Raw genomic sequence first — 13,194 nt, 5'->3', positions numbered from 1 at the left:
CACCCCTGAAATTTATTGTAATTACGCATGCACCTCCTCCATTTGAAAACATTACTTTGGTACCCTACTCTACTATTGTTAGTTGTCCATCTACTTTTTTTAATTATTTTTTGTTTGGCGATTACATATATATATTAAAGCTATTACATATGTACACCCTAACATTACGAGGTTTACACATGTACCTCCTAAACATAACACCCATATAATGTCTCACTTCTTCGCATGAATGTTAATGGGAATTTATTGAAAAGAACGGTTCAAATTCAAATGCATGGCAACATATTAACAAAATAAAACACAAAAACCATTTGTGAAACTCAATCTAAACAATTAACGAAATTCACTTAAACAACTAAATGGGTTTAAACATTCTTCACGAATAATGTGTATATAATTCCTTCTGGATTATTTTGACGGTGCCAAATTTTAAATGAAGGAAATAAAGATAATTTTGTTCTTGAATTTCATTAAAAACCACGTGAGTAAAAAAATAAACGGAATTAACTAAGTTTGTATGGGAGAAAGTGTATATATAACGAGTTAAAAAAAGTTAAAGTATTTTGTATAATATTAAATATAAGATCAAGTCTTTCAGATAATATCTAAATTGAATTCTTGATAAAAATAGTTCTTAATTAAATTTTATTTATCTTCGATCGAGTTACATTAATTTAAGACGAATTTTTAGAATATTGTTGCGAAAGAAAAAAAAGTAGAGAATACATATATAATATTAACAAATTTTAAGAGATATTAATGTAATTTACTCTAAATAATTTATCGGATGAATTAATATAAAGTGATAAATTATCATTTACTTCCTTAAAGAGTATACTCGCTTGAAGTTTCATAAAATTATACACATTATTTTATCTTATAATAATTTATAATTTTTTACAACAATAATCTCTTAATTGTTTAAAAAGCATTAAACATTCATTATTTAGGCATTACATTAACCTTTTAATTAATTCAATAAAAAAATTATTTAAAAAATCATATTACATTGTAACTCCAAAACTTACTATAAACATTATAAAAAAAATGATCATGTATTTTATAAAATTTTATAATTTCTCTTAACTTTTTTATCCGCTCGTCCCTTATTCCACTTATTCTTTAACCTTAAATTAAAATAAAATCATTAATTTAGTTTTGTTAAAGTCGATATTAGCTATTTTTTTCTCTGATATTATTTAACCTCCTTATTTTTAACTCAAGTGAAATTACTAATTTTGTTTTTCATTAATGCGTAAATATTAGTTACAAGAAATTATGATTATAATAATTTATCTAAATATCTAAATAATACAAAAAAAAACCACAATTATTTATTTTTTTCTATATCGTATTCAGGGATGTAGTCATGTAGAATAAACTTATATAGAAGGTAGGTATTTTCTAGAATAATTTCAAATTTGATATAGAAAGGTAATTTTTAGATTAATTGAGAGTCAATTAGAAAATGTCCAATATTTACATCAATTGAGGTGAGAACCAATTTAGAAAAATAATTTTTTTAGAAAATAATTTTTGGTACTACTACCAGGTTTTTTTTTTATATAAAAAAAAAACAGTACCGAAATAAATAATTTCCCTTAATAAATGACATAACATAATTACACCTTTAAAGATAATTGTTACACTTTGCCAGCCAATTCCACAATATAAATATATTTTATATACATTCATTCACATAAAAAAAAAATACATTCAAGGCTATATATTTTCATTTACACAACTATTTTCAAAGCTATACATTTGTTTTAAAATAGTTAATAATTGAACACAACAATTAATTATTTAAAATTAGTTAGTATGTCTTTCTATATTGGTTTTACTTAGAGATATCTGAAATTACAGTAACTTATATACTTTGAGAAAAAATACGAACTAGATTTAGGGGATATGCAAATTATTAAGTTCCATTTTTACGTCAAAGTATATTGACAACTTTATGGCAAACAACACAAGGAATATAATTAAATGAATTTTACAATAATTTGAATGCAATCATACATGATCGAATATATTAATCTACAAAGAAACAAATAAAAAAGAGATCTTGCTAAAAGTAGATTGCATCGCCATCAACATTTCAAATCTTGCTTTCTCATTTTGATTTGTTTCTCACTTGAACTTAATAAGCACATGATGTATACAAGATGGCCACGAAATAAATAGAAGCAGCCTCATTCGAATCATGAAGATTGTAGCTTAAAGACGATGCATTCATATTCTTATTCAATGAACTTGGACAACAATTTGATGCTTAACTCTACTCAAAATGAAACTTAGCTTTATTCCACAATGAATACTAGAACCTGAAATAAAAGAAAAGTTTTCAATACTCAAAGATTTATAAATGTACATCAAATAGGTATTAATCAATTTTAGGATTAATACCTTACATGACTTATCGTGGATGCATAATTCAAAGCTTACTTATTCCACAACCACAAAAAATGACTTGTTTGTCAGTGGAGGATGGTAACCCTTCATAAAAATCCATACTAATCGCATCCCTGACCTTAGAAGGAATAGGTAAAGGTTGCAAGAGTCCAAGATATGCTGTCAAATTTGGATTGCATCTCTTTGACACACATCACACTTGCTAACATAGTGCTGAATATCTTTAGACATACCCTTCCAATATTAAAGAGATTTCACCCTTACTACAGTAACTTCTTTTATTGAGTGTCCACCAAAAGGAGAGTCGTGTAACCAATTGAAAATCAATAACTTCAATTTTTGGTCAGCCCCATGACAAGCTTTCCCTATCGTCTTAGTCACCCCTATGACAAGTGAATTTGGGGTGAGAATGGGCATCTTGTTGTAACTCAAAAACCAACTTCTGCACACTTAAATTTGCACTCCAAGAAGCTTTGATTTTCTCTAACTACCCTGTTTGAGCATTATCTAACAACATTGGCAACAACTCAACCCCAATATTTCTAAACAAGGCATCAACAACTACATTTGCAACACCTTCTTTACATTGAATCCCAAACTCAAACCCCATTAGTTTAGACATCCAAACTTGTTGGAATGGGGTATTAAGCCTCGACTCCAAAAGGAATTTGATGCTTTTCTAGTCAGTTTTAATGATGAAAGGTCCCTACAATAAATGAGCTCCCCATTTTTGGATTGCATACACAATGGCTAACAATTCCATTTTGCTCATGTAAGCTATAGGATGTTTATCCTGCATCAAAATTACCCTAATACCTTTTGTAGAAGCATCAGTCTCAACCATAAAGGTTTTGGAGAAATTGGGGAGAGCTAGTACAGGTGTTGTGATGAGAGCTTGTTTCAAACTATGAAATGCAGTAATAGAATTCTCATTCCAACCAAAGTTATTCTTTTTCAACATGTCTGTCAAGGGTTTTGCAATTTTGCCAAAGTCCCTCACAAATCTCTGATAATATCCCACTAATTCCAAAAAACCTCTCAATATTAGTAGTCAATGGCCAATCACGGACTGCTTGAATCTTGGAAGGATGGACACCCCCACTCGAGTGATAAATCGACCAAGATACTCAACCTTGGTAGTAGCAAAACAATAATTCTCCTTCTTGAGATAAAGGTGTTCATTTATGAGGAGTTGGAAAACAAACTCTAGAGGAATCACATGATCTCCAATTGTGGAACTGTAAATTATTAAAACATCATTAAAAAAATGATAACAAACTTTCTTTAAGAATGGATGAAAAATGTGATTCATTAAGGACCGAAAAGAAACATGTACGCATTAGTGAACTCAAAAGGTATCACAAAATGCTCAAAATGGCTCACATGAGTCTTGAATGCAGTTTTGTGGTCCTTTCCTCCTTCCATAATTGATTGATGATAGTTAGACTGAAGTCTAGTTTTGAAAAATAGTGGAGTCACCTAATTCATCCATTAGATCTTCAATAAGAGGAATGAAAACCTGTCATTGATAATATGTTGGTTGAGCCTTCTATAATCAACACACAATCTAATTTACACCCCAAATTTTTTGTTACATCTGTTGGGATTCATCCCAAGTCCCACATCGGTAAAATGAAGGAACATTGGCTAGTTTATAAGTGTCCACCATTCCACATAGTATGAGGCCTTTTGGGAAGGAGCCCAAAAACAAAACCGTGCGGGCTTGGGCCCAAAGCGGACAATATCATACTATGATGGTGGAACAGGTGGACTATCGGGCGAACAACATCCAAATCTTGGAAATGATGTGTACTTGTGTGTACTTCCACTATCCAACAAAATATGTAGTTGTTTTTTACTGTGCATCCCAATAACTGTCATGGGTCTTGTCACTTTCCTCCATGTAAGGATTGTTATTGTTGTTAGTTGAAAGGTCCTCGCTACAGTCAAGCATTGAGCATGTTTTTTGTCGATTTTCTTCTCCAAGTTGGCAATGATGGTCATTTGGCTGAGGATAGAGTTGGCCATAGGCAAAGCACCAAGTCGAAGCTCGTGGTACCAATTGTGATAGTTTGAATTTTTAGCGAGGAATCGGGTAAAAATCCTAAACTCAAAGCAGAAGCTCCAATGGAAGAATATAGCTCGATGCAGAGAGAGCAAATAAGTTGCAGAGAATTGTTAGATGGGAGAGAAATGAAATGTAGCACATAAAAGAAAATATGATAAACTATAACAATAAGTAATTACTTTAACAAATTAATATAGCACAGAAAAAAATATATACCGTTAATTCCTTCCAAAAAAAATCTATACCATTAATTCTAGCGTTTATGAGCCAAAATTTCCCAGGAAAAAAACTTCGCAATTTAATAAAGAATTCATATTTGAGGAAACATAAAACATATTTTTGTTTATAGTGTAATCCGATCATATATGCATATATATTAAAATTTTGTTGACTTTTATAATTTTACTTTAAAAGTTTTGCCATTAAAAAGATTGACCACTTGGCAACTGATGAATATTTCAGTTGTGACGATAAACTTTAGTTTCTAAAGGTATATTAGTTATCGAAGTGTGTAATTGAGTTGAATTTGGTTTATTTAATTTAAAACCTAATACGATTAAAAAAATATAGTTTAAGTTGTGTTGAATTCATTATTTTTTAAGTAAATTTTTTATATCCAACTAACATGATTAGTAGAAATATTCTTATATTTTAAATTTTTTTGAAAGAAAAAATCAAACAAATTAAATACAACATGAAATATCAAATAAAAGATGACATTTGGTGGTTAAATCTAAAAAAGGTAAAAGAATGAGAATCCCATTTTAAAAAATAGCTACTAATACATAAATCACATTATAATTATTAATTTATAATTATATATAGTTTGGGCTAAAACTAAAAAAGGGAAAAGAATGAAAATCCCATTTAAAAAAATGAAACTAATAATGAATTATCTCATAACCTACTAATACATAAATCATATTATAATTATTAAATTAATAATATTTGATATAATTTAGATTGGATTAAGTTAATTGGCTTTATTATCAGTTTTTTAAAATTTTAATACCTTGTTAATTATTAATAGCTATGTCAAACTATTAGTTGATTACCAATGTTATTTTAGTTAATTCTCAAATTTTAAATTCTCAAGTTAGAGTATTGAATTTAAAAATAAAAGTTAAAAAAGATAATTTTAATAAAATCAAAGTTTTGAGAGAAACTAATTTTTGGGATAAATACGAGATAGTCTTAATACAATTAAGATTTCAATTTTGACAAAATACATGGATATATGATAGCTTTAATGTAATAAAGGTCTCCAAGAAAAATCTTAATACAATTAAAATTTTAAAAAAGGTTGATGAAGTTAGTAAATATTCACGTTATGTATTACATTGGTTATTAATTATTAATCTAACACATCAATTATTGTTAACTAATAAAGCAATGACGTGATTACTTAGACTGATGACAAAATATATAAATGTTGATCTTGTCATGTTCGTAATGACATGACAATGAAATTAAATTGCATATTTGTTTTTTAAATTTTCTCACATTTCATTAACTAACTTTTTAACTTTGACATGTTTTGCCGGTTAACACCTAATTAATTAATAAAATTGTGTCATATTATATATAAAAATTATTTGTTTATATAACTATATAAGTTTAACATTATTAATATTAAAGTTTTACATAAATATTTATTTTCAATTTTAATTTGCTGATATATATATATAGAGGGGTTATAATAACACCGGTGTAACTTTTACTAAGTGTTATACCGCTTAATAACTTTATATTAAATACGAATTTTGTAAATTCAACCGTTGAATTGAAAGTTAATATATCTTAGATCATATATACAAAATTTTATATTACTCTAAGATGATTTGATATTTCATTTTTATAAAATAAAATTGACGTAATATATTCATTTCAAAATATACTAAAATATGAACACTTTGTCACCTACAAATTGTTGTTCAATTTTTAAAAAATTTGATATACACATATAAAGTGATATGAACTTTCAATCTAACGGTTGGATTTACAAAATTCACATTTAATATAAAATTATTGAGTGGTATAACACTTGGTAAAAATTACACCAGTGTAATTATAATCCCCTCATATATATATATATATATATATATATATATATATATATAATAGATAAATAAGGATATAAATTAAGAGATAAATTATATTATTATTATTATATGTTATTTTTATTTATCAATTTTTATATATTTGAATTTCTTTAACTATTTTTATAATTTATAATTTATATTTTATAAATATGTTATATAAACTACTTTTTTTATAAACTATTAACTAGCTAAATAGCAAAGTTGTGTCAAATATACTATATATATATATATATATATATATATACTTATTTATATATTTGTATAAATTTAATTTTAAAGAATGAAATAATTACATTAACATAATTATCTATTTTTAATTTCATAAAAGTTTAAATATATTTCCAATCTTTTAAATTTTAATTATATTTATTATTAGTCACTTAAATTTGATATTTTTGTTCTTATAATTGAAAAAAAGTTTATTTTTGTCTCTCAAGACCATCAATGAAATCATTATTAATAGTGATAAATTGAGTCAATTAAAATATTAATTAAATTTAAAATGATATTTTTATTAGTAAAAATATTAACAAATGACTCTTTTTTAATTTATTTATTTATAGATTCATTAACAATATTTATTTTTTACATTTTTAATTAAACACAAGTTATTTGAAGTTAGTTTGAAAGTATTTCTATATACGTTTTCACGTGGAGACACTTGAAATTGCAGTAAGTAGTGTATATGTGCTTTATTTGGAGTATAAACACGAATTAGATTTAGGGGATATGCAAATTATTGTGCATTGTTTTTACGTCAAAATATTGACAATTTCATGGCAAACAATACAAGAAGATATAATTAAAAGAATTTCACAATAATTTGAATGCAATCATACATGATCGAATATATTAATCTACAAAGAAACAAATAGAAGAGATCTCTAAAAGCATCCTGCATTGGCATCAACATTTCAAATCTTGCTCCCTTGTTTTCATTTGTCGCTCACTTGAACTTAGTAAGCATAGGATGTGGAAGATGGCCACCAAATAAATAGAAGAAACCTCATTCGAGTCATGCAGATTGTAACTTAGAGACGATACATTCAGACTCTTATTCAAAGAACTTGTATAACAAATTAGATGCTTAACTCTGCTCCAACTGGAACTTGACTTTATTCCACAACGAATACTAAAACCTGAAATAAAATAAAAGTTTTCAATACTTTCAGAATTTATAAATGTGCATCGAAAAATATTAATCTATTGATCAATAACTTACATGACTTGTCGTGGTTGGTGCTTCTGCATAATTCAAAGCTTACTTGTAGATGGGAGGTGGAGGGGAAGCATAGATGTAAACCGGTGGTGGAGGAGACTTGGTTGGTGGTGGAGGAGATTTGTAGTAATAGGGAGGATGAGGAGTGGGAGATGGTGGAGGAGGACTCTTGTAATAATAAGGAGGTGGTGGAGAAGGTGATGGAGGTGGAGGTGACTTGTAGTAGTAGGGTGGTGGCGGTGATGGAGATGGTGGTGGGGGTGACTTGTAATAGTAAGGAGGTGGCGGTGATGGAGATGGTGGTGGGGGTGACTTGTAGTAATATGGAGGTGGCGGTGATGGAGATGGTGGTGGTGGTGACTTGTAGTAGTATGGAGGTGGTGGTGATGGATCTGGTGGTGGGGGAGACTTGTAATAGTATGGAGGAGGTGGTGATGGAGATGGTGGAGGAGGAGACTTGTAGTAGTAGGGAGGTGGTGGTGATGGGGATGGCGGAGGAGGTGACTTGTAATAGTAGGGAGGTGGAGGTGATGGGGATGGTGGTGGTGGAGACTTGTAGTAGTAAGGAGGTGGCGGTGATGGGGATGGTGGTGGAGGAGACTTGTAGTAGTAGGGAGGTGGTGGTGATGGATCTGGTGGTGGAGGAGACTTGTAGTAGTAGGGAGGTGGTGGTGATGGAGATGGTGGAGGAGGTGACTTGTAGTAGTAGGGAAGTGGTGGTGATGGGGATGGTGGAGGAGGTGACTTGTAGTAGTAGGGAGGTGGTGGTGATGGGGATGGTGGTGGAGGTGACTTGTAGTAGTAGGGTGGTGGTGGTGAGGGAGATGGTGGGGGAGGTGATTTGTAGTAGTAGGGAGGTGGTGGTGATGGGGATGGTGGAGGTGGAGACTTATAGTAATAAGGATGGTGTGGTTCTGGCAATTTCTTAGGTGGAGGGGGAGATTGATAATAGTAAGGTGGAGGTGGAGATGGTGATGGTGGTGGTGGTGATTTGTAATAGTATGGAGGAGGAGGAGAAGGTGATGGTGGGGGTGGTGATTTGTAGTAGTATGGAGGGTGTGATATTTCTTTAGGTGGTGGAGGAGATTTGTAGTAATATGGAGGAGGAGGGGAAGGTGAAGGTGGAGGGGGACTCTTGTAGTAGTAAGGAGGATGATATGGTTCTTTGGGAGGAGGGGGAGGGGATTTGTAATAGTAGGGTGGAGGTGGGGATGGTGATGGTGGTGGTGGGCTCTTGTAGTAATAGGGAGGAGGAGGAGAGGGTGATGGTGGAGGAGGACTTTTGTAGTAATAAGGTGGGTAGTATGGTGCGGGTGAAGGTGGTGGGGGAGAGTTGTAATAGTATGGTTTGTGATAAGGAGTAGGTGAAGGCTTCGGCTTTTTACAATCGTAAGGCTTTTCGGGAGCATAAGCAAATGGCTTAGCCTTCAATACAACTTCATACTTATCCTTGGACTTAACCTTCAACTCGGTTCCCTCATTCAACTTGGTGGGTATGTTGCATGGTGAGTCCTTGGGAGGAGCATGGAGTTTGGCCTTGCAGACTGTGGCTCCATATTTGACATAGTCAAAGCCTTCAACACTGATGCTGTACTTTCCATTGCTCTTAGTTTTACCATAAGCCTTTATGGTCTTGCTCCCAACATCACATGTCACTTCGACCGTGGCACCTAACGATTATGTAAAATGTGTGAATCACCCGTGTAAAATGTTTATCTTTTAGTTTACACTAGGTAACATTACTTTGTTTAAAAAAAATAAAAGAAAACTAAAATTAATTAATGTTTTATTTAATGTTTAGATAACAAAAAATTAATTAACATGTAGAAGCTACCCTTGTCACATTGATTGGCTTTTGATTATATAAGAAAAATCTGATTATGATGAAAAAATATTTTTTAACAACAATTTGTACTTATATTGAAATGGCAACTAAAATTATTTACATAAAACTGATCGATTTTCAATTTTAAATAGGCATTAATGGTACGTACTTTAATATGTATTATATGTGTAGGTTATCATTTGCTTTAGTTGGCATAGATCAAGATTCTGAAAATGATATAGTTAAATATTTCTTAAACTACAAACACGTTCATTTTTAAATTAAAATAATAATTATAAAATTTGTTGACTAAATAATACTATACCGAAGAGAGAGAAATATTGAATAAAACAAGTGATATATATAATAACAGAATAATAGAAAAATATACATAAAATATTCTAATAAGAATATTGTATCTGGATTAAAAATAACAGTTATATATAAAAATCTAGTTGAAATTCCATAGGACACAACGACACGCACATGACGATATTGACAGAATTATACAAACAAAAAACATATGAGCCAGACGAGGAACAATTAATGAAAGTAACATAGAAAAGGGTAGTTCACGTCTCCAGATAAATATTGAAGAAAAAATAAATGCAGTTAAATATTACTGAAACATAAAACGTTTGAATCGGAAATGATATTGTTATTGTCCATGTATCATAATGAAATAATAATAATAATAAAAAAGTGAATGTATTGTCTGTCCATACCTTTGAGGTGTTTCTTGTTGTGTGATTTTTCGGGGTATTTCCAGTCATAGCATCTGTAGCAATACACTTTGCCCACAACCTTAACGATCAATGGGTGGTGATATGGGTGAGGGTGAGGGTGTGGGTATGGAGTATACACTACCGGTGGAGGAGGAGAGGTATAATAATAGGGTGGTTGAGGCTTAGGAGACGGTGGAGGTGGAGATTTATAGTAGTAAGGTACATGGGGAGGAGATGGTGAAGGAGGTGGTGGAGATTTGTAGTAGTAAGGCTTTGGAGATGGAGATGGTGAAGGAGGTGGTGGGGACTTGTAGTAATAAGGAGGAAGGGGTGAGGGAGATGGAGGAGGAGGAGATTTGTAGTAGTAGGGCTTTGGAGCTGGAGACTTTTCAGGTGGGGGAGGAGACTTGTAATAGTATGGTGGTGGTGGTGATGGTGAAGGTGGTGGTGGAGACTTGTAGTAATATGGTGGAGGTGGTGAGGGTGAAGGTGGTGGTGGGGACTTGTAGTAGTAAGGAGGTGGTGGTGAGGGATCAGGTGGTGGGGGAGATTTGTAGTAGTATGGAGGTGGAGGTGAGGGAGAGGGTGGTGGGGGAGACTTGTAGTAGTAAGGAGGTGGAGGTGAAGGAGAGGGTGGTGGTGGAGATTTGTAGTAGTATGGTGGTGGGGGTGAAGGAGAGGGTGGTGGTGGAGATTTGTAGTAGTATGGTGGTGGGGGTGAGGGAGAGGGTGGTGGTGGAGATTTATAGTAGTATGGTGGCGGCGGCGAGGGTGAAGGTGGTGGTGGGGACTTGTAATAGTATGGTGGTGGCGGTGAGGGATCAGGTGGGGGGGGGAGACTTGTAGTAGTATGGAGGTGGAGGTGAGGGAGAAGGTGGTGGAGGAGATTTGTAGTAATATGGTGGAGGAGGTGAGGGAGAGGGTGGTGGTGGGGATTTGTAGTAGTATGGTGGTGGGGGTGAGGGAGAGGGTGGTGGTGGAGATTTGTAGTAGTATGGTGGTGGAGGTGAAGGAGAGGGTGGTGGTGGAGACTTGTACTCATAAGGTGGTGGAGGGGATGGAGAGGGTGGAGGTGGAGACTTGTATTGATAATAAGGATCCTTGTGCTCATATGGTGGTGGTGGTGAAGGAGAAGGAGGAGGTGGTGAAGAGTAAGTGTAAGCATCACCTGCCACAGCTGCTACATTCAAGGAAACCAAGACAATGGCCAATGCGATGGCCATTTGTGGCCTAAGAAGACCCTTTCTAGGGTCACAGCTACCGGCGGTCATGAGTAGAAGGACCCTCAATGTTTATGATCAAATATCCTTGTTGATTTAGTGATGACTAAGAAAGCTGTATCAAATGCATATTTATAGTGGAACCATTACACAGAGTGGAAGCTGTAACGAGGGACCAATTCTTATGTCTAGTTGATACCATTTTAATTTTAATGCGTTAAATGAAGCTTCCCAGCTGGCCTGATGACTTTTTTTTTTATATGTACTATATGTTAATTCCATTTTGTTATATTTCTCCAAATGGCTCCATTCCAACTAACTCATCTTTTTTAATTGAAATTCTAACAACTCTTAAATATAAATCAGCGTCTACTCTACACAATAATAAAGCAAAAGGTTCGCAAATAATGCTACCAGCTGCTCAGTTGCCTCTCTTGACTAAGAAATTTCAAAATACATGCATGCTTTTTTCATCCTTTTTCATTTCTACCTGTTTTCTATTATATTGTTCCGAGGAAATCCATGAGAGGGTCGTGCGAATTTGATTTGTTCGAGTAATTGCAGCAGCCATTGCAACTTTTGATAATAATCATGTGTGCAATCCCTTATTTTGCCATTTGACAATGTTCGTGGGGCCACCATGCAGATAAAAGTATAAAACTATACGTTAGAAATATTAAGCTTCTACATTTTCTCAGTTTCCCAAAAGTAACATGGTATTTATGTATCACTTTAATATATAATTTAAACTGTTTATGGATATGTTTGGTTTTGGTTGATTTTAAGAAAAGATTACTTTCAGGTTTTGACATGCCATAATTCAAATACATGAATTAATATAGAGGAATATATATATTTTCAAGAAGAGACATAATTAGATAAGTTAGAACGGTAGCGAGTGCAACTTCATCTCCACCAACTGGCTCAAAAGTGTTTTCATCTCTTTTATCTCTAGCTTTCAATTAATAATTTTCTTAAGCATGCAGCGTGCTATTTTTGAAATGATGGTATACGTGTTCTTGAAACACCAGCATCAAGTGTACTGCAGCTTTTGCAGGTAAATTGACTAACAAACTATTTCCAGACGATTGTTTTTTTCTTCTTCCACCGTAAAACTTAGCTATGCCCTTATTTATCTTCACGAAAATCACACTTTTTAATCATTTCCTGGACCTGCATGTCCAATCATAATTATTATTATATGTATATAATTAATTATCAGTAACAGAGGGTATTCTATATATAAATCATTTCCTTAATGCCTTCTTTAATTGGTCACATGGAAATTTTCTGGACGCGTGCGATCGACAAACTGAAATAGTTTTATTTGCACAATGCATAGCATTCAATAATTGAGTGTCGGCTTTGTACAAGAACGGACGGAACTATTTCAAAATGAACCGTATGTACACACGTCATGGAAATGAGAATGTATATTCATCTAATAATTAAAATTATACAGCATTTTATCTCTCTCTCCCCCCATTATATATTCCACATGTTATTTCACATTCTTCTTTTCTTATCTTTATTATTTGTAAAAAAAAAAAAATGTATAAAGCTTTACTTTAAGTGACATACAATTCAAATTTTTCATATGTCCCCATGTGCGGCTAGGTA

The 13,194-nt window shown here is 32.6% G+C and overlaps 1 protein-coding gene across 1 annotated transcript; it reads right to left on the bottom strand.

Annotated features, from left to right (window-relative positions):
* Positions 1 to 7,304: 7,304 nt before the first annotated feature.
* LOC109801770 (uncharacterized) lies at positions 7,305 to 11,700 on the bottom strand. The gene is made up of 3 exons (XM_020362898.3): positions 10,355 to 11,700; positions 7,808 to 9,474; positions 7,305 to 7,724 (listed from the first exon to the last, which is right to left on the bottom strand). Exons 1-2 carry the CDS (start codon positions 11,517 to 11,519, stop codon positions 7,847 to 7,849), a joined length of 2,793 nt encoding a protein of 930 aa, XP_020218487.2. The 5' UTR covers positions 11,520 to 11,700; the 3' UTR covers positions 7,305 to 7,724; positions 7,808 to 7,846.
* Positions 11,701 to 13,194: the final 1,494 nt, after the last annotated feature.

Source organism: Cajanus cajan, chromosome 4 (genome assembly GCF_000230855.2).
Source record: "Cajanus cajan strain Asha chromosome 4, NIPB_CcT2T_4, whole genome shotgun sequence".
Taxonomy (NCBI): Eukaryota; Viridiplantae; Streptophyta; class Magnoliopsida; order Fabales; family Fabaceae; genus Cajanus; species Cajanus cajan.
Note: the sequence above shows the minus strand (reverse complement) of the source record. Positions and strands in the feature narration are given on the sequence as shown.